A 25,836-nucleotide genomic window follows, 5' to 3' on the forward strand; every position below is an offset into this window, starting at 1 on the left:
GCCTTCCCCCTGACCGCCCCCTCCCCAGGCCCCTCCCTTGACCCCTCCCCCTCCGACCCTAGCCCCACCCCCACCCCCAGCCTTCTGCTGGATCTTCTCCTTCATCTGGGACACGAGCTGCTCGCACAGGCTGCTCAGGTACTGGCCGTGCTCCTTGCGGCTGGGCTCGATGCCGGTCTTGCAGTGCTCCACGCTGTGCTGGTTCAGACTGGACGAACAGGCGGACAGGAGGCGGGCCTTCAGGCCCGAGAGAAGCTCCTGGGCCTCAGAGTCCACCAGACCGTCCACCGTGAGGTCAGTGAACGCCGCCAGGCTCTTCTGCATCTCCTTCTTGCGCAGCTTGGGGAACTCGCGTACAAACAGCACTGTGGAGCTCTCCGGCGTCTGGGCGGCCAGCAGGCCCTGCTCCATCTCCCACTCTGTCACTAGGGGGCAGCGCAAACAGGCTGGTCAGGCATCACCAGAACGTTATGGTCATTAGGTATCACCAGAACGTTATGGTCATTAGGTATCACCAAAACGTTATGTTCATTAGGTATCATTAGAACGTTATGGTCATTAGGCATCACCGGAACGTTATGGTCATTAGGTATCACCAGAACGTTATGGTCATTAGGTATCACCAGAACGTTATGGTCATTAGGTATTACCAAAACGTTATGTTCATTAGGTATCATTAGAACGTTATGGTCATTAGGCATCACCAGAACGTTATGGTCATTAGGTATCACCAGAACGTTATGGTCATTAGGCATCACCAGAACGTTATGGTCATTAGGTATCATTAGAATGTTATGGTCATTAGGCATCACCAGAACGTTATGGTCATTAGGTATCATTAGAACGTTATGGTCATTAGGCATCATTAGAACGTTATGGTCATTAGGTATCATTAGAACGTTATGGTGATTAGGCATCACCGGAACGTTATGGTCATTAGAAAGACACTGCTGAGAGTGTAGAAATGTATGGAGACCTACGCAACAACAGACTGTTCTCTAGATTTCGCTTTAATACTCAATGGGTCTTTGATTAGCACTTGCTTTAATATGAAAGTTAAGTTTTATTATTATTAATATTACACTATTACTATGCTATTACTACTATATAACTATTGGTGTACAGGTAGGCTGTCATCTCATAGTTCACAGTGTTTTCACATGGAGTGCAAAAGGAACTCTAATGCAGATGAAGCCCAGCTGAGCTGGCCCAGAGCTGGCCCAGAGGCGTGTGTTCTCCTACCAGACTTGAAGTAGGCGTGTTTCTGCTCTGGGGTCAGCTGGCCCGATTTCTCCGCCTGCAGGGCGGCGCAGCGGAGCAGCCTCAGGAGCCGCGCTTCCGTGTACTGCCAGGAGAGGGCGTCCTGGTCGCGCAGCTCCACGCACTCGGCCGCCGCGTCCCCGTAGTGGGAGAAGTGCCTGCTGATTGGCTGGAGGACGTAGGTGGGCGGGACCGCGTTGTCATCCCTCCAGAACCACTTGTTGAGGAACTTGATGTCGTCGAGGTCGGACAGCTTGCCAACCAGCAGCTCAAACTCTCGCTCGGGGATGAGGCGTGGGATTGGACGATGGCCGTAGCGGTTCCCCAACAAGGCCTGCGGAGAACACCAACACACACAAGGGAAGGTCACTGGTCAGGTGTACTCGGCTGCGGAGAACACCAACACACACAAGGGAAGGTCACCGGTCAGGTGTACTCGGCTGCGGAGAACACCAACACACACAAGGGAAGGTCACTGGTCAGGTGTACTCGGCTGCGGAGATGCATTCAGTGATGCTCTACTCCAGTGATGCTCTACTCCAGTGATGCTCTACTCCAGGTGTCTCTCAGAAACAGGTTTTGTCCAGTCACTGCCTTTGGCATATCGTTGTCCTAATACAGTGGTTTTCAAACGTTTTCTGACATTCCTCACTCTGGAGGAGTGTGTGTGTGTGAGTGTGTGTGTGTGTGTGTGTGTGTGTGTGTGTGTGTCATTCCTCACTCTGAAGGGATTTCCAAGCCCCACCTGACTGCATCACCCCATCAAAATGGCAACGTTAAAATATTATTTTCGCATTTTGGTTCTGGTTTGGCTCTCAGTCCCCTGGATTTGATGGTGCTTTAATGTCTATGTAGGCCTGATTATGACTCCTGTGTATTTATATGTAGGCCTGATTATGACTCCTGTGTATTTATATGTAGGCCTGATTATGACTCCTGTGTGTATATGTAGGCCTGTTTATGACTCCTGTGTTTATATGTAGGTCTGTTTATGACTCCTGTGTTTATGTGTGTATGTATCTCCTGTTCATCGCGCCCCACCTGTCATGTCTCCATTGTCCACTAGTGAGGCCCCACCACTGGCCTAATAGCAGATTTAAATGAAATCCCCTGTAGTTCCCTAAGATTTGTTGATATCAACCATCCTTCAACCAGCAGTTTGCTAATCTTTACAGGTACACTTACAATCTTAACATTTTCAGCGTTAGAACACCATCTAATTACTTTTACAATGACATTACAACATGCAGTACCTAATTTAGCTACAGCCGCGGCTTATCTGAAAAAAACTAATGCAGACTTTCTAGAAAAATTTTTTGTTTACGCTTGCCCCATTCCGGACTCATGTGGTAGGCCTATCAGAAGGCCCTTTCCTTAATCCAGCCGAGGTCGACTTGTTTACTGATAATGTGATGAACTCATTACGCTCAACCCTTGACTCAGTAGCACCACTCAAAAAGAGAATAAGAAAACAAGTAAGGCGTGCTCCATGGTATACCACACAGACAAAAACACTCAAACAAACAGCGCGTAAACTTGAACAAAAATGGCGTACCACCAAATTGGAAGTTTTTCGCAAAGCATGGAAAGATAGCCTTATCACCTACAAAAAAGCACTCAACGAAGCTAAGTCAACCTACTATTCCTCGCTGATCGAAGAAAACAAAAACAATACAAAATTTCTCTTCACCACAATCTCCCGCCTGACGAAGAGCCACACTGAAGTAACCGAATCTATCCCTATTTGCCTAAACAGTAATGACTTCATGAACTTTTTCAATGACAAAATTGAAACAATTAGAGATAAGATTAATAACCAATCAGTCTCACCAAATATTCATACTCCATTGCTGAACGGTAGCGAAAATATAATTGAATCACAGATGAGACGAACAACGTTGAATTAATTTACACCTATCGACATATTAGACCTCACTTCCACAATCTCTTCATCAAAATCTACAACTAGTTTACTAGATCCTATTCCTACCCATCTTCTGAAGACTGCTCTCCCTTTCTTGGACAATGATTTGCTCCAGATTATAAATAACTCACTGCTATCAGGCCATGTACCACAGTTAAAGTCGTTTAAGTTATCTGTTATTAAGCCATCCCTCAAAAAGCCTACCCTTGACCCTAATAACCTGGCCAACTATAGGCCTATATCTAATCTCCCTTATTTGTCAAAAATACTAGAAAAAATAGTGTTGAAACAAATTGGTACCTTCTTGCATATGAATAAAATCCAATAATTATATCAGTCTGGTTTCAGAGCTCACCACAGTACTGAATCAGCCTTAGTTAAAGTTTTTAATGACCTCCTCATCGCTGCCGATAATGGACATATATCAATATTGGTCCTCCTTGACCTTAGTGCTGCCTTTGACACCATAGACCACAATATACTACTCCACAGGCTTGAACATTCGATAGGCATTAAAGACTCAGCACTCGCTTGGTTTAGATCAAACCTTTCTAACCGCAGACAATTTGTACAGGTTCACAATAAACCGTCTATGGTAAAATATGGAGTGCCTCAAGGCTCAGTACTAGGGCCCCTGTTATTTTCTTTCTATATGCTTCCTCTAGGCTCAGAAATTAGGAAACATGGCATTAAATTTCATTCTTATGCAGACGATACACAACTATACCTTTCCATAAAACCTGACGAATTGACTCTGTTAGCCAAACTTGACACATGTATAAGAGACATAAAGACATGGATGACAAATAATTTCCTGCTTTTGAACTCTGATAAAACAGAAGCCATGGTTTTAGGTCCTAAAAAGATGAGGGATATCCTATCCTCATCACAGGCTACATTTACTGATCTTCGACTATCCTCATCCACAAGTGTTAAAAATCTAGGAGTTACAATTGACCAAGACCTATCACTAAGTAATCACATAAAACAGATTACCAAAACTTCATTTTATCATTTAAGGAACATTTCAAAGATAAGGAAGTCTTTATCCTTACCAGACGCTGAGAAATTAATCCATGCTTTTGTCACCTCAAGGATTGATTATTGCAACGCTCTGTATGCTGGCTGCAATAACACCTGTCTAAAGAGCTTACAGCTGCCTGTTAAAAGTCGCATCGACTTCAAAATATTACTTCCAACATACAAAGCCATTAATGGCCAGGCACCAGAATATATTAAAGATCTCCTAGTCCCATATAACCCACCTAGACCGCTACGATCACAGAATACTGGCCTTACAAACTACAGTAAGAGGTAGAGCTTTCAGCTATCGCGCACCCCTCCTCTGGAATAATCTTCCTTCCTCAATTCGACTAGCAGACACCCTCCCTATTTTTAAGTCTAGACTTAAAACATACCTCTTTACTGCCTCCCATAGTTAGGTATGGTGCGATGTGGAACTTCACCCACCTCAGTGATTTTTGGAATGGACCACCCTGCTGAGTCCTCGCGTGACTGGCACCCCAGTCACACATGCGATGGTGGTCACTGACCATACCTGCGCTGGTGCCGACTACCCCTCACCATGCCTTAGTTATGCTGCTATAGCATAGTGCTGTCATGGACTTTTCATGTGTCACGCCGTACAACCCCCCCCTCTCCCCTTCTCTCTCTCTCAACTCTCCCTCTCTTGCCTATTCTCACTATGGTATACTGTAACAATATATAGTACCACTAATTACTTATTGACATTAACCATTCTGATTTTCAGTAATACTAACCCACTCTACATCTCTTTCTTCCCCCTTACTGTACCTCACTTGTGAGGTATATCATCACCAGTCATCAACCATCCGTGTGTTGGCCCTCCTCTCACCCATCTCACCTGAAGTCCCATCCTCGACTGCCCTATTACTGTCCCCCTATCTGGATTCCTGGCCCGTACAGCCTAGCGACCCATCACCTGCCTACGACAATTCTGCCCGGATTCCTGGCCCGTCTGCCGACCCACCACATGCCCCTTGACAACTCCCTTCCCTTGGACAAATCCAACGCTGGACTATTTGAACTTTCTGTCACTAAATAAGGATTAATGAATTATTACATTACATTACATTACATTTGGCTGACGCTTTTTTAGCCAAAGCGACTAACAACATGGTAAACAGTTTAAGTTTTAGAGCAATTCTTAACAATTTTAGGACAATTTAAAAAACATTAGAGTACAGTAAAAATAAGTGCATCAGTGAGTGCTGTTTTTAACAGTTACGTGTCAGTTTAAGACGGCTGGTGAGTGCTAGGATCAGCAAGACTTGTTGTAAGTGTTGCTATGAGAGGAGATGTTCTCTAAAGAGCTGGGTCTTCAGAAGTTTTTTGAAAATGGAGAAGGATGTCCCTGCTCTTGTAGGAACTGGCAGTGTGTTCCACCAACGAGGAACAACAGATGAAAAAAGTTTGGATTGGCCTGAGCGTACTGGTGGTAGAGCTAGACGTCGTTCGTCTGAGGAGCGCAGCGGTCTGGAGGTAGCGTATGTCTATATGAGGGCATTCAAGTAGGTGGGAGCAGAACCAGAGACTACTTTGTAGGCAAGCGTTAGAGCCTTGAATTTGATGCGGGCCGCCATAGGTAGCCAGTGTAGCTGGATGAGCAGCGGGGTAACATGTGCCCTTTTGGGTTGGTTGTAGACCAGGCGTGCCGCCGCATTCTGGATCATCTGAAGTGGTTTCACTGCGCAGGCTGGGAGACCTGTCAGGAGGGCGTTGCAGTAGTCAAGTCGTGAGATGACTATTGCCCAGACATCCCAACCTGCAAAAAGCCATTTCAGGGAGGTACCCCCCCCCCCCCCCATAAATAAATAAATAAATACTTTAGCCTTCTTAGATACTGAAATAGTGATGAATAGCCCATGTTTGTTAATTATTTGTCTCATTCAACACACCAAACATTATTTGTCTTACTCAACACACCAAATAAGGAAGGCCTATAGTTAGAAATTGTGATAATAAAATATGTAGATTTTGGTAGTTTGGTCTTTATGTAGCCTTGGCAAATAGCCATCTAGTAGGCTAGTCCTGAATAATATGCACATGAAATGACACTTGTTAAACTCACCTCAATATGTCTTTTGCAATTATTTAACAATGCTAAAGTCACTGTTACAAACAGTGCAGCATGCAAGACTATCGTTATTTTGAACTCTTAGACAAGGGTACACTTTCGTGTAGTCTGATGTGAAATGGGTCTTAAATGTTTCTTTTTGGGGGGCACTCTGTCCCTGCCATGACGCTCCTGTTCCTTCTGAACTGAACTGAAACAGGCTAATCAGGATGCTCTCGGTCTTGAACAGGCACACAGCTACCTCTCTCTTTCTCTCTCTCTCTTTCTCTCCAACCCCGTTGTGTGTGCGCTACACACAGATGCACACACGATTTGAAGTTTCGGTCTCGTGTGCGCACTCTTGCTCGCTCGCTCTAGATTACGGGAGATTTTATCTAATTTGGGGGCATCATCAGCCGTTATCAAAATACGGGAGACTCCCGGAACTTCCGGGAGACTTGGGATGTCTGATTGCCTGAACCAGAAGTTGGGTAGCATCTTGAGTCAAGTAGGTCCTGATTTTCCGTATGTTGTAGAGTGCAAAACGGCATGACCGGGCGACTGAGGCAAACATGATCTGAGAAAATCAAATCAAATCAAACCAGATACGTAATCACCCCACCTCTTGTAACTTTCAGCTCAAGTGCTTTTTAACACCATATCTTATTCTCTACACCTGACTTTCATATGCATTTGTCATGTATACAGACAAATGCATATCTGCTCGAGGTTTCTTCCTATATGTATCTCCAATTCTTCCTTTCCTTTTTCTCTGACTGCCTACATTCTGTAAAGCGCCATGATACATGTGTAATGTTTTGGCGCTCTATAAGCACAATAAATTGAATAGAACAGTCAGTCAGTTAGAACAGTCAGAACTATCAGGAGAACCATCTGTCGCACACATCACGTTTACCACGGCATGGTCAGAGAAATTCTAGAAGGTTCTGTAGTTCAGACTCACAATGAAGGTAGGACCCACAGAGTCCCTCTGGCAGCAGCGAATCTCCTCCAGACTCAGCTCTGAAGTCATGTGATCCACCGAAACCATGTCGCGCACACCCCACCGCAAGTCCACCACCTGACACACACATGGATGGTCCACTCATGACTTATGACGAGACATGGTCTATATATTTGACTCTATTATCATGGTCTACTTACCTACTAGCTTCTATTTATTTGCTTTATTTTAAATGTATCTGATGTAATGCACACTGCTCAGGCATTGGACAAGGCAAGGCAAGAAGACAAAGCACACTGCTCAGGCATTGGACAAGGCAAGGCAAGAAGACAAAGCACACTGCTCAGGCATTGGACAAGGCAAGGCAAGAAGACAAAGCATTTCACGATATGTTGCAGTATTGTGACAAATCAAATGTTGGCAGAACAACCAGTGGATTGATGCAGCAGTATGGGTATCTAACATGTCCACACTGCACCTCCCACACACACACACACTGCACCTCCCACACACACATACAGCGCACCTCCCACACACACACACACTGCACCTCCCACACACACACAGTGCACCTCCCACACACACCCAGTGCACCTCCCACACACACACACAGTGCACCTCCCACACACACACACACACACAGTGCACCTCCCACACACACACACACACACACAGTGCACCTCCCACACACACACAGTGCACCTCCCACACACACACACACACACTGCACCTCCGACACACACCCAGTGCACCTCCCACACACACACACAGTGCACCTCCCATACACACACACACAGTTCACCTCCCACACACACCCACCCACACTGCACCTCCCACACACACAGTCAGAACATCTGCCCTGGGACAAATAGGTACCAAAGGTACACACACACACACACACACACACACACATTCTCTCACCTCTAAGGTCAGGCCCAGGGTCTGGCAGAAGCTCTGGACCTCAGGAAAGGCTCTCTCCCATAGAGCATTTCTCTCTGCAATCATATCTGCAAACCAGGGAATCACAAATTAAAATATAAAAAGTGTCCTCAAATATAAAGTAAAGTAAAAACTCAAAGTCAAATAAAGTAAAGTACTGTGTGAGTGAGCTGAAATGTAAGTTTGTGAATAGGAATTTATATTCCATAATATTCCATAATCTGTAGACATGTGTGCCAAGAAAGGGTTAATCCCAAATGAAACCAGATATGAACGATATGCTAGATGATATCAAGACTGAAATATGATTCACACAGTTTGAAACATAATGTTGCTGAACTGTTGCTTCTTTGTGAACAAGAGCTCAAGTTACATCTTTACAACAGTTACAAATTACTGGCAGTAGATGTGACCTGAGAGTGACAGGGAGTGAGAGTGGGGGAGTGGAGGAGTGAGAGTGGAGGAGTGGAGGAGTGAGAGTGGAGGAGTGAGAGTGGAGGAGTGGAGGAGTGAGAGTGGAGGAGTGAGAGTGGAGGAGTGAGAGTGGGGGAGTGGAGGAGTGAGAGTGGAGGAGTGGAGGAGTGAGAGTGGAAAAGTGAGAGTGGAGGAGTGGAGGAGTGAGAGTGGAGGAGTGGGGGAGTGAGAGTGGAGGAGTGAGAGTGGAGGAGTGGAGGAGTGAGAGTGGAGGAGTGGGGGAGTGAGAGTGGAGGAGTGGGGGAGTGAGAGTGGAGGAGTGGAGGAGTGGAGGAGTGAGAGTGGAAGAGTGAGAGTGGAGGAGTGGAGGAGTGAGAGTGGAGGAGTGGAGGAGTGAGAGTGGAAGAGTGAGAGTGGAGGAGTGAGAGTGGAGGAGTGAGAGTGGGGGAGTGGAGGAGTGAGAGTGGAGGAGTGGAGGAGTGGAGGAGTGAGAGTGGAAGAGTGAGAGTGGAGGAGTGGAGGAGTGGAGGAGTGGAGGAGTGAGAGTGGAGGAGTGAGAGTGGGGGAGTGGAGGAGTGAGAGTGGAGGAGTGGAGGAGTGGAGGAGTGAGAGTGGAAGAGTGAGAGTGGAGGAGTGGAAGAGTGGAGGAGTGAGAGTGGAGGAGTGAGAGTGGAGGAGTGGAAGAGTGAGAGTGGAGGAGTGGGGGAGTGAGAGTGGAGGAGTGAGAGTGGGGGAGTGGAGGAGTGAGAGTGGAGGAGTGGAGGAGTGAGAGTGGAGGAGTGGAAGAGTGAGAGTGGAGGAGTGGGGGAGTGAGAGTGGAGGAGTGGGGGAGTGAGAGTGGAGGAGTGGAGGAGTGAGAGTGGAGGAGTGAGAGTGGAGGAGTGGGGGAGTGAGAGTGGAGGAGTGGGGGAGTGAGAGTGGAGGAGTGGAGGAGTGGAGGAGTGAGAGTGGAAGAGTGGAGGAGTGGAGGAGTGAGAGTGGAAGAGTGGAGGAGTGAGAGTGGAGGAGTCCGACTGAGACTCGGTGGCTCCAGGTTACCTGAGCAGGTGGAGCTGAGGTAGACGCGCACCACGCTGGAGGGAGAGGGGGGGCCTGACCAGGTGTGTCCCCTCAGCGCGTCCATCCCCACTGCCGCTCTTAGAGCCTTCACACTCATGATCTGAGCGCAACACAGACAAATGCAGCAGCACCGACAGCACAGACCACACACAGATCCCCCCCAGTGCTTGATGCCTCTGGCCACTCCTGTGCAGCTATCAACTGACACACACACACACACACACACACACACACACAAACCAACCAAATGTTCTCATTATAAGTCATCTACTTCAGGCACTCTTGTTTAGGCACAACAGTATATGGTTCAAATGTCAATTAAACACTTAGGTGTACAGTATGGTATCTTGTGTCATTTATTTATATGCCATGAAAGCTCAATTAATGTAGCAAAGAAATGCCTACCTCAGATCTTCAGTCCTTCCACTCACTCAGAGCTGCGTCCCTTCCACTCACTCAGAGCTGCGGTCCTTCTGCTACCTCTGGCACCATGCTGCCTTGCCGGTGTCTTCCAAGTGTCACCGCGTGTCACTGGAGCGGCACATTAAGACTGTTTTTGCCGAGCTCTTTACGACTACATCATTCCACCCGTCAAGGGAGACCACGCCAAGACAACCTGTGTTTACTGGTTCCCAGCCTGTGAAAGCGCCGCGTCCCCTGGGTCAACACACAGCTGAGTGCTCCCTAATTATGGCGCACAAATAGAGTCCATTTAATCACAAGATAACAGCTTCTGAACGGATGCACACTGTGCTAAAATAAGATATTTTTTGCTAACAGCATAAAATAATCAAGTAAGTAAAATGTATTTATAAGGCATATTTAAAATACAGTTTACACTGACCAAAGTGCCGTACATAGTGCAATGAAAGGACAATACATGAATACAGATGTAATGCTCATAAAAGGGCAAGGAAAGCCCGGGAGAAGAGGTGAGCTAGAGCACATTTAAAACTAGTGATGGAGGGAACATCTCATAGGGCAGCCATGGCCTACTGTTTAGCGCTTCAGACTTGTAACCGGAGGGTTGCCGGTTCGAACCCCGACCAGTAGGCACGGTTGAAGCAAGGCACCTAACCCTCACTGCATCGGGATTAGTGTGTTTTTCACCTCACTGTGTGCTGTGTGTGTTTCACTAATTCACGGATTGGGATAAATGCAGAGATCAAATTTCCCTCACGGGATCAAAAGAGTATTTATACTTATATATTTATTTATATAGGTGTGGCGCAGCCACAGCAAAAGCTCTACCGCCTGTCTGCCTGAGTCTGGTGCGTGCAGCATGCAGGAGGGCCAAGCTGCAGGATCTAAAGGACCTGGGGGCTGGGTGGTGCTGAATGAGATCTGCCAAGTAGGATGGGGGGGGGGGGGGTGTCATATGCTCCCGCTTTAGGGATCCGGTCAGTCTTGCGGCCACATTCTGGACCAGCTGGAGGTGAGAGGTCAGTGCTGAGCTGGAGGTGAGGTCAGTGCTTGAGGGAGTCCCAGATGTGATAATTGCTTTATCCAGGTCATTGAATGACAGAGAGGGTTTCAATTTAGCGATGGATGACTGAGCTGGTCAAAGCTGTTCTTGATCACAGCAGCAATTTGCTTGTTAAAGCACAAGTGGCTTCATAGAGGCACAAAGTGAAAATATTAGTTTCTTCTGAACTTAACCCTTAAAGGTGTAGGTTTTTGAACGTTCTAAGTTCCGCAACAATTGAAGGTTCTAAAATTCTAGAACGTTCATTTCTCAACATTCCCGTCACACCGGTGTGACGGTACTCCTTTAAGGGTTAACCAAAGTGCACAACCTAGGCGTTTGTGTATTGTAGGTGGGGATTTTATGCAAACAAGATATTCACTTTACTGCAGGAGAGATGACAATGTCCAGCAGTGCTTTGAGTCCACCCCAGCCATGGAGATGTAAGTTATTCTCTGGAAAACCAGAATGGTTCTGTCAATACATTTCTTTTTTTTTGCCTTAAATCTGAAAAAATATATCAATATTTGGTGTCACAAGAACATATCATGAGCAGAAACTTCTGAATGTATCTCAGTATGGATTTTTCTGTTACTCCCCATCAGAAATAAGATGCCCATAATGTGCCGCCCCCCCCCCCCCCATCAGTTACAATACTGTGTTCCAAAATGCCTATAAGGGGAACCGACGTACATCACAATCATTCTGCTGCCTCTTCTGATTGGCTTGTTTCTTTGCCACACTGAAACTCCTGCACACTCCTGTGTGGGCCCATGTGTATCTGTTTCTGCATGTCACCCTTGGACTGTTTTTGTCACAATATTCCCGGAGCTGGCTTTCTCCTGGGTCTCTGGGCACAGGTTCGCTGTGGAACTTAATGAAGTGCAGGCTGAGAAACAGCCTTAGGCACAGACTGGCAACACTGCTGCAAAGCACTCATCTGCTGGGGGAGCGACTGAAAAACAGACATGTTTTTGATGTCCTCTACATGATGTCCTCAGATCAGAGACTAGCTAGAGAGACAGACAACATCTCTACACGATGTCCTCAGATCAGAGACTAGCTAGAGAGACAGACACATATGTGTACAGTATAGGATCAGAGACCAGCTAAAGGCAGACAGGCAAAACAGCAGCAAAACCTGCGTGTACAAAAGTCCCTGATAAACACCCGTCAGAGCTCATGGAGACAGCAGCTGATCAGGGGTGGGTTTCACCGAGAGGGACATTGAACAGCTTCCATGATTAAATGATAAAGTCTCATTTTTATCTTCTCTCTCCAGTTACCTCAGAGGTTGTACAACCATTTCAGGAAACTCCAGAAGAGTCAGGTCCATAAGCCATCAACCCTCTAAACATTTGACTTCACTGTTTTAGTTTAGTGTGTTTTGTTTGACTTGATGCTGCATTTGTGACCACACAGCTGTCCCTGTTGTATGTCCCATGCTGCACTCACTGTGGTTCTGCTGTTCCTGTTGTATGTTCCGTGCTGCACTCACTGTGGTTCTGCTGTTCCTGTTCTGCTGTTCCGTGCTGCACTCACTGTGGTTCTGCTGTTCCTGTTGTATGTTCCGTGCTGCACTCACTGTGGTTCTTGAGAAGTGAAATGTGACAAAACTAAAACAACTCGTTCAAAATAAATGCGGCACAGACATAGAGGATGATGCAACTTTATTATTTACTGTGAAACATCTGATAAAATAATTAAGGAGCCACAACATTTTTTATTTTGTTTCTTTTTTTGTAATTTCTGACCTGTATTGAATACAACAGCACATTTTAAAACAACTTTTCCAAACTGCCTGAAAAAAAGAAGGAACACTGGAGCCGTACGAGAGGAGGGTCGACACACGGCTGAGGTTGAGATAAATTTCGCTTGTTCGCCGATTTGTTTATTTGTTTAGAAAACAAGGTGAAAAGTCTGTGGCGCCGCGTGGGCTGGTCTCTCCCGAGCCGCGGGGGGGGGGTGGGGGGGGGGGGGTGTGTGGAGGGGGAGGTGTGTGTGGTCAACAGGCACAGGGGGTGCCGGCCTCCACCTCCACCGTTAGTCCTTTACTCAAGAGGAACGCTTCCTGCTTGGGCTCGCGACCCAGGAACTTCTTCAGCATCTCCGTGGCATCCTCAGAGCCACCTGGCCGCAGGATACACTTCCTGTAGTCCAGACCCACCTGCGGCCACACACACACACACACACACACACACACACACACACACACACGTTTAATTCACCAGCAGACACTCGAACGCTTAAAAGATGTGTGCCATGCAGAGGAGAGGAGATCATTACCTTTGGGTTCATGATGCCCTCCTGCTTGAAGCGGGCATAGAACATGTCCATGGAGAACACCTCGCTCCACAGGTACCCGTAGTATTGGGCGTCGTACCCTCCTGCCAGGTGGCCGAACGTAGCGGGCATGTTGGTACCTGAGGAAGGAGAGCAGGCAATTCTCAGCCAAACATCTCAACCAATCAACATCTAAACCATCAGATCTCAACCAAGCACAGAGCAGAACTAGGAGTGTGGAGGTGGAGAGGTGGAGAGGTGGGGGTCTAAACTGGCGAGGTGGCGTGAGGGTCTTACCGGATGAGGCGGGCACACCCAGGATCTCCTGGCACAGCCTGGCGTACTCTTCAGCGGGGTCCACGCCACACTTGGTGTGCAGACACTGGTCCACCTTGGCCAGGACGATCTGCCGCAGGTTGAACAGGCCTGCAGAGAGGACACACACACACACACACACAAACACAGGAGGAAGTCACAGTCAGCTTAAGCCCTCTTTACACTGACACACTTTGCAAAGATTTTGGGAAAAAAAATTGAAAGACTCCAGTCTCAGACCCTCTCACTTCTAAAGACAGACGAGTTAAGTCCCAGCACGCCGTGACTCCAGCACAACTCTCATGATTCCAGGCAACTAACGGCCTCCTGAAACTTAACAACTTGGACAAGATTTGGGAAAGATTCTTGAAAGATTAGAGTCTTTTGAGTAAAGCTTGAATGGGGGGCATTAGTTAAAAGACTACTATCTTTCAAGAATCTTTCCCAAATCTAGTCAAAGTTGTTAGGCGTAAGGTGGCCATTAGCATGCTCAGATCACAGCACAGGACTTTCCATGCAACGCACATTTACAGGGAGTTTTCGCTCCGTTAAATTTCCGTTTTATTTTCTTCCAACATATTCTCACTTCCCAAAGTGCACATAAACGGAGTGAACTAGCTGCTCGATGGAAATACTAAATTACTTCAAATTATATGGTGTTAGATGAACTTGCATCCCTTCTACCATCATAAGTGTGTGTGTGTGTGTGTGTGTGTGTGTGTGTGTGTGTGTGCGTATGGTACCGGTGTTGGCGAGGCGCGACTTGATGAGTTTGTCAAGCAGCTCGTCGGGGATGGCGGCGCTGGTCTTGTAGTGCTTGGACATGCGCAGTAACGGCTCGCGCTCCCACACCCAGTTCTCCAGCATCTGGGACGGAGCCTCCACAAAGTCACGCTCCACGTGCGTCCCACTGAACATGGCGTAGTCCGCCTGCAGCACACACACACAGATCACACACTCAGCACACACACACACTCACTAACAGGCTTTTACTGTGAATTCATACCAGGGGTGTGGATTCAATATCTGACTGTCAAACAGAAGTCTAACCAGAGACACAATGGCAAATCTACAGCCATTTACCACCTCAGCATGACCAACAATTTATTAGATACATGCATCTGCATATGAAACCTGTTTACAGTGCATCTGCAAAATGCATGTTATCAGATGAACATTTACTTGACTGTGTAAGTGAGTAAGGTTATAGGGTATGTGCGCAAGTGTGTACGTGTGTGTGTAAGTGAGTAAGGTTATAGTGTATGTGCGCAAGTGTGTTGGGTACTGAGTGTGTATGTGCGTATGTGCGCGTAAGTGAGTAAGGTTATAGGGTATGTGTGTAAGTAATATATTATATATATATATATATATATATATATATATATATATATATATATATATATGTGTGTGTGTGTGTGTGTGTGTGTGTGTGTGTAAGTGAGTAAGGTTATAGGGCAGGGCTCTACAGTGCGCCCATTTCACTTGCACATGCGAGTAAAAATTATGCCGTGCGAGTGCAAAAAAATATTTAGGCGCACTGGTGTGAATGACTTCTAACCATGTCAATATTTGTCTACAAAATACACCGCAACATCGAGAAACATTACTGGTGCAAACCATAGAATCACGTCACGAATGCAGCATAAAAACTACACCTCCCATCAACGTTAGCAGTTTCGCGTTGTGACTCGCTAGTAGTCGCTTCTATCAAATCCAAGAGCGCGCAGAAAAAGCGGAAAGTTAGACTAGCCAGCCAAGATGCAAAGATTGAAGAAATGAGTTCTTCTATCCACCGAATTCATTGGATATAGGAGGAACAGGATGAGATTCTGAGAATGCAGTGAGAGAAGGAAAGGTAACCTAACATGCCTTTTAGCCCAGTTGACGTATTGGCTGCAATATGCAAAATATAGCTGTAGCGAACAGGCACAAAAGTAGCTTCCCGTAATACTCCCATTTTATTCAAAGGTAGAACGCTACTGACAACTCCAGGCTTCTACGCATGTATGTTTGTTTACACCGAATACAAGCTGAAGTGCAAAACGAAAGTAGACCTAACGTTAGCCTACTGCCCCCATCAATGCAGATATTTCAAATAAAAACTAAAAGTATAAAACATACATCCTTGATTAGACTATGTTGGGTTTTGTGGAAGAGAAAATGGACTGTTTTAGTAGTAGTATTAGGCAGCATGCAGTCAGATAGGTCATGGGCATATTTGGATTAGCTATAGATGGATTCACAAATAAATAAATTAGCCTACATTTGGCAGGATACTTGATATACAGGCTAAATGCAAATATGGCAATGTATTATATTATTTTACATTAACAAAATGTAGGAAAATAGAACAGACTGAAAATAAAGTAGGCACTGATCTTTAGCCTAAATGTTGTCAGTCATTCTTAATATTCGCAATTGGTGCACTGGCATGTTTAACTGTTAGCTGCAGTATAATGTTAGATTATGTGTAAGTTAAGTACAGAACTGACTATGCTCCCAAATTTTTGTCTGTGATCCTAAATTTTTTAACTTGGGCGCACAAGTGCTCCTGAAAAAAAATGTTAGTGTAGAGCCCTGTAGGGTATGTGCGTAAGTGTGTAGGTGAGTGTGTTGGGTACTGAGTGTGTGTGTGTGTGTGTGTGTGTGTGTGTGTGTGTGTGTGTGTGTGTGTGTGTGTGTGTGTGTGTGTGTGTGTGTGTGTGTGTGTACCTGAGCGCAGAGCTGGTGCATGACGTGGCCGAACTCGTGGAAGTAGGTCTCCACCTCGTCGTGCTGCAGCAGGGAGGGGGCGTCGGCCGTGGGCTTGCTGAAGTTGGCCACCATGGCGGCCACGGCCATCTGACGCGAGCCGTCCGGCAACAGACAGCCCGGCTGCAGGCCGAAACACGCCGCGTGGCCGTACTTACCCTCCCTACGGGTGGGCACACACACACACACACACACACACACACAAGATGCAGAAACACACACTGTTAATACAGTGGGAAGTCACAATAAGCCTTGTATTTGTTTTTGTAATGTAACAAAATAAGGAATCACAATAAATTTCAATAGCCAAGGAAGCTGGTCTCAAAAACATAACAGTTCAATAGCAGTACAACAACAACAACAACAACAACAACAGCAGTACAACAACAACAACAACAGCAGTACAACAGTGTTTCCCACAGAATTTAATTCTATTTGTGGTGGTAGGTTTGCAGAATTAACTTGAATGCAAAAGTTTTTAACAAATTAGCGCAGCGGGGTTATGATGCTAACCAGATTTAAGCAGAGTTTAGCCTTCTAGTCGTCTTCTATGCCTTGCAGGATTGTTAATGTTGTCTTTAAACATGCATGTAGGTTCGTTGAGAGACAGAGAAACAAGGAGAGGCTTTACAAAGGTGCACATAGCTCTACAATGAAAGAATTCCATCCAATTGAAATAGTACAAAATGGAAAATCATTGTGTGGTGGTCAATGTTGATATTGTGGCGGGCCGCCACAAATAAGTCAATGTATGGGAAACACTGGTACTACAACAACAACAACAACAACAGTACAATAACAACAACAGTAGCAGCAGCAGCAAAACAGCTCAATGTCTATTCTGGTGCCCTTAAAGGATAATTCCGGTATTTAGCACTTTGAATCCCTTTTCTGGTTTGTTTTGGATGAACTAGAGTGGTGGACAAATTTTGACGAGTCCTGTCTCGACTTTTTTACTCGTTTTGAATCGCCTTTGACTGCTTCAGAGTGGCTGGCAATGGGCATGCACAAACATGTCCTTAAAACAACCCTTAACGTTCAAAATTGTGCAACTCACCGAGTGGTTAGTGGTGTTCGTTTGCTATTGTGGAACTATTTTTTCAGATACCTCACAACCGCGTATAAACTTCCGCTCGATATTTGAGTCTGAAGCATAAACAGTAAAAAAAGGTCTTGCGGAAAAACTAAAACCGAATGTAAACAGCCCCACTTGCCGCTTCCGGTAGCGCAGTAATATCAAAGAGCAATGAGTCTTCCAACAGAAATCAATAGGATTTTCCAAAATGCCAAATAAAACACGACAGAAACTGTATTTCGATACGCTACTTGTTTTGGAACATCAACGAACATCACTACCTACTCTGAGTTGCAGTTTTGAAAACGAACGTTAAGGGTTGTTAAAGGTTGTTTTAAGGACATGTTTGTGCATGCCCATAGCAAGCCATTCTGAAGCAGTCAAAGGTTACTCAAAACGAGACTTTTTTAAGGACATGTTTGTGCATGCCCATAGCAAGCCATTCTGAAGCAGTCAAAGGTTACTCAAAACGAGTCAAAAAGTCGAGACAGGACCCAACGTCAACATTTCTGTGTCTACCACTCTAGCTCATCCAAGACAAACCAGAAAAAGGACTCGGTGCTAAATACCGGAATTATCCTTTAAGTATTTACACTTTAGTACAACATATCATTTCAGACAGCATCAATTAAGGTGAAACACACAAACACACCCTCACCTGGGAAAGAGGTCCAGGTAGAACTGTCCGACCACCTGTCCACTGCTGCGGTCCTTGACGCAATACAGCGTGACGTCATCGTGCCAGACTGGGGCGCGCTCCACCTGCTCGAAGGTGAGGTCCAGCAGCTCCTGGTAGATGTCCAGCAGGCCGCGGGTGACCACCTCCATGGGGAAGTACTCCTTGAGCGTGTTCTGGTCCACGGCATACTGCGTCTCCTCCACCTGGGTCATGTAGTAGCGTGTGTCCCACGCGTGCAGCTCCCCGCTGAAGGGCAGACCGCGCTTCACACACTCTTGCTCCTTCAGCTTCAGGATGACTGACCGCTCCTCCTCGCCCAGCGGCTTCAGCTTACGCGCCAGCTCCTCTACACACACACACACACACACACACACACACACACACACACAAAATCAGCTTCAGGATGACCAACCGCTTCTCCTCACATATAAAAAATGTGTAAGGTGCCTTGATTGTTCTCTCTCTCACAAACACAAACACAAAACACAAACACACACACAAACAAACACTAAACATGACCATTTGAGTCATGGGCAGCATCAGTAAAGGAAGTTGTGAAGTATCATCTGGCAATAGGGCCCATGTGCTAGTGATGCACGTAAACCCCAGACCTCAGCTGCAGGAGTCAAGCCAACCCCCCAAGCAGCATGCAGACCCAACACACCACACAGCTGCACTTCTGCCCTCCCAACACACCACACAGCTGCACTTCTGCCCTCCCAACACACCACACAGCTGCACTTCTGCCCTCACTGGTTCTACTGTAAACCCAACACAGCACACAGCTGCACTTCTGCACTCACTGGTTCTACTGTAAACCCAACACACCACACAGCTGCACTTCTGCCCTCACTGGTTCTAAACCCAACACACCACACAGCTGCACTTCTGCCCTCACTGGTTCTAATATCTGCGATACATTTTTTTACATCAACATTATTTCAAGCCTTTGCGTAGCATGCAAGGCCATTTTTAATATCACTTTATATGAGTGTGTTGTTCATGCGGCAAGTAAAGCATGGGCGAGATCATATGTTATTTAAAGCCTAATTATTCTGCATACAGAATATCGGCCTTAATGTAGGTGAACGTGAGTGTGAAAATGTTAGTGTTGCATAGTGAAATGTGTAGGCCTAGTAAGAGGGCTGTTTTCCCCTAGGAACCTTATTTGTGTGTATCGTTTCCCCCGTGTTCTTCCTGTGTATCATGTTTGGCTGCAGTTAAAGGAGAATTCCGGTGTGATATTGACCTAAAGTGTATTGAAACATGATACCGAGTGTGAACGTGTGTCTCATAGCCCATCTCGGCTTGTCCCCTGCACTCCAAAATCTGGCGCTAGTTAGCCGATGCTACCAACAGCTTTTTCAATAGTGGTGCTTCGGCATCGGGCTAGCCATGCAAATAAATCACTGTTTTACACCCATTTACGAGGCTCAATGTATCTCCACACTTCATTGGTAGACTTCCGAGGGCCCTGACATTTAAAACGAGACATTGAGAACTTTGAAAAAGCACTGGTAGTTTACTTACAAGACGATTTATACAGACAGTATCTTCACGAAGTTTAGCGTTTGCAGCCATCTTGAATTTAGTCACGATAAGTCAAACAACGAGTAAGAATGAACAGGTATGATAAGGGATCAGATTCCAAAAATAATTCAGTGGAAATGCATGGATTCCAGTTGCTGCTACTGGAAGAAACTGGAATCCATGCATTTCCACTGAATTATTTTTGGAATCTGATCACACCGGAATTCTCCTTTAAGTGAAGTCCAGTAAAAGTGCCTAAACTGTTTTCCTTGTCTGTGCGTGGTTTCACTAAAAGTTACACCACTCGGTTACTACAGTTAGTGTGAGTAGTGAGTGTGAAAGTGTCTCAGTGTGTTTGTGCAAACTGACCGAGGAAGGTGGCCACCTTCTTGGAGGACTTGGCCATGTTCATCTCCAGAACGAAGTCCGCATGGGTGCTGAACCCCAGCAGGGCGCTCTTCTGGGCTCGCAGCTGGACCAGCTCCTTCAAGATGGCAGAGTTCTCCTGTTAAGAGAGAGAGAGAGGGGGGGGGGGGGGGGGGGGAAGAGAGAGGAGAGAGAGAGAGAAATAAATACATTAAGAAAGAAAAACAAATAGTTATTCAGTTGATTCTGAAGTAGTGTCCCTTTGGAGTAGCATGGACAGCCAACAGCATCAACTCTGGTTATCGCATTGCACTGCCATGGCACAGGTGAGTATGACTCTTAGTTAGAGATAAGCTGCCTTTGGAATGTGATGATGACCTCTGGCTACAACTGAAAGGTTCGCTGTTGATAAAAAAAAAAAAAAAAAAAAACTATGACAATCGTGTGTAAAAGTCGGTGTGTCGTTTGTTCTTGTCTCCTCGCAATGTCATTGGTACAGCATATCAGTAAATATAAATGTGTGTGTGTGTGTGTGTGTGTGTGTGTTTGCCTCCTTGCAGCGGGAGTTGAAGGCCTCCTCCAGCCTCTTGCGTGTGTGTGTGCTTGCTTGTGTGTGTGCGCTTGCTTGTGTGTGTGCGCGTGCGTGTGTGCGAGTGTGTGTGCGTGCATGCATGCCTCCTTGCAGCGGGAGTTGAAGGCCTCCTCCAGCCTCTTGCGTGTGCGTGTGTGCTTGCTTGTATGTGTGCGTGTGAGAGTGTGTGTGTGTGCGCGTGCGTGTGCCTGTGTGTGTGTGCTTGCCTCCTTGCAGCGGGAGTTGAAGGCCTCCTCCAGCCTCTTGCGTGTGTCGGGCACGTGACACTTCTTCATGGTGGGGAAGTAATGGGGGTACTTGAGCGTGATCTTCAGCTTCCCGTCAGAGTCCTTCTCCAGCGAGTTCAGGAAGTCCTCCGGCAGACCGCCTGCGGGGACACAGTTTCCCCGTCACACACTGAGGCCCGATACACTTCCTGCTCATCATTATTACCACACGGTCTCAGGTTCAGACTACACATGTGCACCAGTCACAGAAGCAGTTACAGCATATAAACAGCATGACAAACAGCTGCACCTGTTCCAAACATCCCTGCGCTTATTGTCTGTGTTGATCAATTGTTTTTAATCGCATATATATTGCGTGCCGTGTAAAATGTATTAGTCACTATTCAAACTAAACATTCACTATTAGAAACGTACTTTGTGTATTATTTACAATCAATATGTCCATATTATAGTTCTACATATCTACATAACTAGAATTAGCATGCAAACACACACACAGCCAAAATAAATATTGACTAATTCAAATCAGCGTTAAGCTGTGTTTGCATGTCATGAGACGGCAGCAGAGCTGTGAGACTAGAGTGAGACTGCGCTGAGGTCAGCAGAGCTGTGAGACTAGAGTGAGACTGCGCTGAGGTCAGCAGAGCTGTGAGACTAAAGTGAGACTGCGCTGAGGTCAGCAGAGCTGTGAGACTAGAGTGAGACTGTGCTGAGGTCAGCAGAGCTGTGAGACTAGAGTGAGACTGTGCTGAGGTCAGTGTTTACCCAGCTCATCACGACTGAAGGGCAGGCTGGTGGTGTCCTCGTTCAGGTGCTTGTTGAAGTCGATGCACAGGTTACTCAGCTTTTTCTTGATGGCTTTGATCTCCTGTCAAAAGTTTGGCCACCAGACGGTTTAGTCATGGAGACATGGTGCTGGTGTTGATCTGTTTGTTTGTGTTGTGGTCGTGTTTGTTTGTGTTTGTTCCTGACTCACGTCCTGGGTCTCTTTGGGCAGGTGCAGGCCGTTCCTTCGGCCCAGCTTCATCAGTCTCTCGATGTAGCGCTTCCCTTCTGTGGTCAGCGCGTCTCCGTCCTCCAGTTTCCTCTGGGATGGACAGGTGGATACAAACCAATAGAATTACAGGTATACAGGTGGATACATACCAATAAAATTACAGGTATACAGGTGGATACAAATCAATAGAATTCATATAAATACAAAATACATTGATAAATACCAAATATACTGATAAATACCAAATATACTGATAAATATTCTTCCAGTTCAATTTGAAACCTGGCCAACTATCAAGCTAAGGGAAGCTGTGGAAACACTTCCAGAAAGGTGATATGCCACTTCACAACACACACTTCTAACGATGGCACCGATAGAATGTTCACAGGTGTGGTTCCTAAGCAACACATTCTGAATTTCTGATGATGATATGCATACCTTTTTTGTGCTTATTGGAAACATGTAAACTGTTAATTTGGGTCTGGTTATACCAGTTTACTGGTGGTATGACCAAACTTGCTGTTAAGACACACACACATGTATACATATGTGTGTGTGTGTGTATGTGTGTGTGTATATAATATATGGCCCAGTTTATTGGGGAAACGTGCAGGCAGCTCACTGCGCCGGGATTAGTGTGTGCTTCACCTCACTATGTGTACACTGTGTGCTGAGTGTGTTTCACTAATTCACAGATTGGGATAAATGCAGAGACCAAATTTCCCTCACGGGATAAAAAGAGTATATATACTTATACTTATGTGGACATAAGCGGGTGTGTGTGTTCGGTGTGTGTTCTGACCTCCAGGCGGAGAAGATGTGGATGTAAGTGTGTGTGTGTGTCTGTGTACGGTGTGTGTTCTGACCTCCAGGGCAACGATGCGTTGGTACACGTCCTCCCTCATGCTCATCTCCACGTCGAACTCGGACAGCTTCTTATCGGCTTCCGTGCTGGCCGTGCGCACCTCCTTGGAGGGGGACACATGCTGCGGGAAGTCCAACATGTTGCGCTGGACTGAGGGGGGGGGGGGGATGAGCATCAGTCACACCTTTTAGGGCCATCAAACAATGCTCTTTTTCACATGCTGCTTGCTGTTATACCACAATGCTCTTTTTCAAATGCTGCTTGCTGTTATACCACAATGCTCTTTTTCAAATGCTGCTTGCTGTTATACCACAATGCTCTTTTTCAAATGCTGCTTGCTGTTATACCACAATGCTCTTTTTCAAATGCTGCTTGCTGTTATACCACAATGCTCTTTTTCAAATGCTGCTTGCTGTTATGTCACACGGCTCTTTTTCAAATGCTGCTTGCTGTTATGTCACACGGCTCTTTTTCAAATGCTGCTTGCTGTTATGCCAGTGAAAGGGGAACCCATTTGTCCCAAATCCCTGGGTCCTACAATCAAACAAATGAATGTGTGCACTATATGAATATGGTGTGGACATGGTGTGGTTTCTGAGAGCAGAAAGGTGTTCCAGTGAGCGCACACACACACACACACACACACACACACACACACCTTACTCTCTCTGGCTCTGCTTCACCTGCGGAACAATGCCATTGTCAGGCGCATGTGGGTAAGCTAGCCTTTATGTAGAAAACTGCTGAACAGTCTATACCATTGCATACGGAATTTCAGCTGACTCAGATTTTCTGTGCCGCTTACAATAGCCGCAGAGTAAATGCTAAGTTTGGTTGTAGTGGGCTGGACGGATTACGCAACGAGAGGTTTGTTTTCGCCATCTGCCAGCATCCACCTACTACTACACACACAGGCTTCTGTGTGCCTTCCAGATCATTTGGTAAAAAAAAAAAAATAATAATAATCACCCAATATAATGCAGTGCATAGTTCACAGAGGAAGTCTTCAGACAAATATATACCTGACTTTATAGAGCTGTAATTTTTATGATGCAATTTATGGTGTAATGCAGCCAGTGCAATATCTGAGAGTGGCAATGTACAGTTCAACATCAGTTCAGAAGTCCTGGCACAAGATTTGGAGTCAAACTGAAGTTCATCTGTATTTGATATTGTGCACTTGGTGTTTTTTGACAAGTGGTGTTATTGAGCATCCCCTTGATATTGGACGTCCCCTTGTTATTGAGCGTCCCCTCGTTATTGGACGCCCCTCCTCTCTACTCACCTGTGTAGTCCACCTCCACATCAGCGAGCGCCTTCAGGGTGTTCTCATAGGTCACCTTGTCCAGGTCCAGGGAGCCCACGGTGTCGTACACCTGCTTGGTCTTAGCGATGAGCTCGTCGGACAGCTGGTGAATCTGCTCCGGGGTCAGGTCCCAGCGCAGACGGTTGTCTGCACAGACACGAGTCTGCGTTCCAAACACCACTTCTCCTGGAAACGCAGGGAAATGGATACATGTATAAACGCAGGGAAAGGGATACATGTATAAACGCAGGGAAAGGGATACATGTATAAGCATAAGATATATGAATAAGAACAGGGGGAGCCTGTTTCTACATCCAGGAGAAAACTACAGGGTTTAATGCTAATTAGTCAAGAAAGAAACATATACTGTGCCTGCGTGCCAGGGCATGAAATAACAGGTGATCAGGGAGTTAACAAAGGAAAATAGTTGAGGAGTCTAATCCAAATATCTTAGCACTAACAGAGTTTCCTACACACAACTAACTATTTCTGATACCTACTTTGTCTATAATGGTCATTTTGCACACGTCATACACCCACGGGGATACAAAGTGCACATTTAACACACAGAAACGTAGAGAAATATTGAAATGTAATCAATATTACCAACGCAAGTGTAATACTGTAAATTGGTGTCACCCGGGTTAGTTGAACAAAAGCTAATGTTTGGATTGTTAAGGCGAGCTAGAATGGCCAAACTGCGGACTGTCAGACAGGCACAGATTTACTACATTTGCCAACGCTGGCCGTGGACTCCCTCCAACCAACGAAATACAAATAATGTGTGTTGTGAACAATAGCTACATAACTAGCTGTGACAAAGCATTTCAGTTAGCTGACGTTAGCCATCAACACAATTAACACCGTCCTGTGAATGAATGAATGGGTTAATGAAAGGCTGCCGTTAGCTGACAGTACCACATACATTTCGCAAAACAAGAACCAAGATACAAGCAAAACAAATGATACATCGAAGGTTGACATAGTATACATCCACGGAGCTTGTACCAGTGTACCCAGTGATGGGGCAAACATTTACACCGCACGACATCGCTCCGGTTGCGCAAACAGTTAGCCAACTGATTAGCTAGCCGTACAACCTTAGCCATGCTAGCCCGCTAGCCTAGACCATTCACAGGGGTTAGCCTGAAAGTTGTCTAACCCACTGTGACACAGGTCGGTATAATAGCCACAATTTGCGGTGTTACTCTTTTACGGTTTAAAGTTCATGTAACAGAATGGTCAGAAAAAATGTACATAAATCCCTTGTTACTCACCTGTGGGTGCCATAATTTAAACAACTGAGTTGCAGCGTGTGCTCCACTGTGTGCGGTTCCTCAACACTGATACCGCCCCACCTTCCGACGCTCTTCTAAACGATAGGCCTGAGTATGTGTCAATCACATTAAGGTCCTCCGCACCGCTCCGCACACTTGCCAGTCATCTTCAAGCTTCAGTCAAATTGGCCATCATTTTTACAATAAAAGAAGACATAAAGATGACGAAACATGCTCAGTATCTCAGTATAGATCTACATTGAGTGTTATTTAATGTAAAGTCATGGAATACTCACAAACCATCGTCATAACAAAATTATGCTGCCAGTGACAGTTTATACTTTCCTCAGAAATATGAGACTTATTTAGTAGAATTTCAGTTTTCTGTTTCACACATGCAAACAAACACTGCTTACTGTCAACTAACGTACCAACCAGATGCAAAGCTAAT

General features: G+C 45.9%; 2 protein-coding genes across 2 annotated transcripts in view; both read right to left on the minus strand.

Moving 5' to 3' along the window:
- Positions 1-10,130, minus strand: part of nwd1 (NACHT and WD repeat domain containing 1) — a 28,631-nt gene extending 18,501 nt beyond the window's left edge. Inside the window, exons 1-6 of the mRNA XM_042056554.1 lie at positions 10,063-10,130; positions 9,637-9,858; positions 8,167-8,252; positions 7,246-7,362; positions 1,243-1,594; positions 1-425 (exon numbers count right to left, since the gene is read on the minus strand). The exon at positions 1-425 is cut by the window's left edge and continues 920 nt beyond it. Coding sequence (XP_041912488.1) covers positions 1-425; positions 1,243-1,594; positions 7,246-7,362; positions 8,167-8,252; positions 9,637-9,754 — 1,098 coding nt within the window. The 5' untranslated portion in view covers positions 9,755-9,858; positions 10,063-10,130. The remainder of the gene's footprint in view (positions 426-1,242; positions 1,595-7,245; positions 7,363-8,166; positions 8,253-9,636; positions 9,859-10,062) is intronic.
- Positions 10,131-12,775: 2,645 nt separating this feature from the next.
- On the minus strand, positions 12,776-25,537 carry thop1 (thimet oligopeptidase 1). Its single transcript, XM_042056555.1, has 13 exons — positions 25,386-25,537; positions 24,088-24,294; positions 22,804-22,952; positions 21,917-22,027; positions 21,706-21,808; positions 20,920-21,080; positions 20,125-20,260; positions 18,205-18,571; positions 16,433-16,634; positions 14,464-14,650; positions 13,703-13,831; positions 13,409-13,545; positions 12,776-13,289 (listed from the first exon to the last, which is right to left on the minus strand). The coding sequence occupies exons 1-13, from the start codon at positions 25,396-25,398 to the stop codon at positions 13,128-13,130; spliced, it is 2,064 nt and encodes a 687-aa protein (XP_041912489.1). The 5' UTR covers positions 25,399-25,537; the 3' UTR covers positions 12,776-13,127.
- Between the last annotated feature and the right edge of the window lie 299 nt (positions 25,538-25,836).

Source organism: Alosa sapidissima, chromosome 12, assembly GCF_018492685.1.
Source record: "Alosa sapidissima isolate fAloSap1 chromosome 12, fAloSap1.pri, whole genome shotgun sequence".
In the NCBI taxonomy this organism is placed as follows: Eukaryota; Metazoa; Chordata; class Actinopteri; order Clupeiformes; family Clupeidae; genus Alosa; species Alosa sapidissima.

Coding starts and splice junctions, on each gene's coding strand:
- thop1 (XM_042056555.1), bottom strand. Junction 18,572..20,124: donor GAAGGTGGCCACCTTCCTCG/GTCAGTTTGCAC, acceptor GTGTGTGTGTAG/AGGAGCTGGCGCGTAAGCTG. Junction 13,546..13,702: donor GGGTGTGCCCGCCTCATCCG/GTAAGACCCTCA, acceptor CTCCTTCCTCAG/GTACCAACATGCCCGCTACG.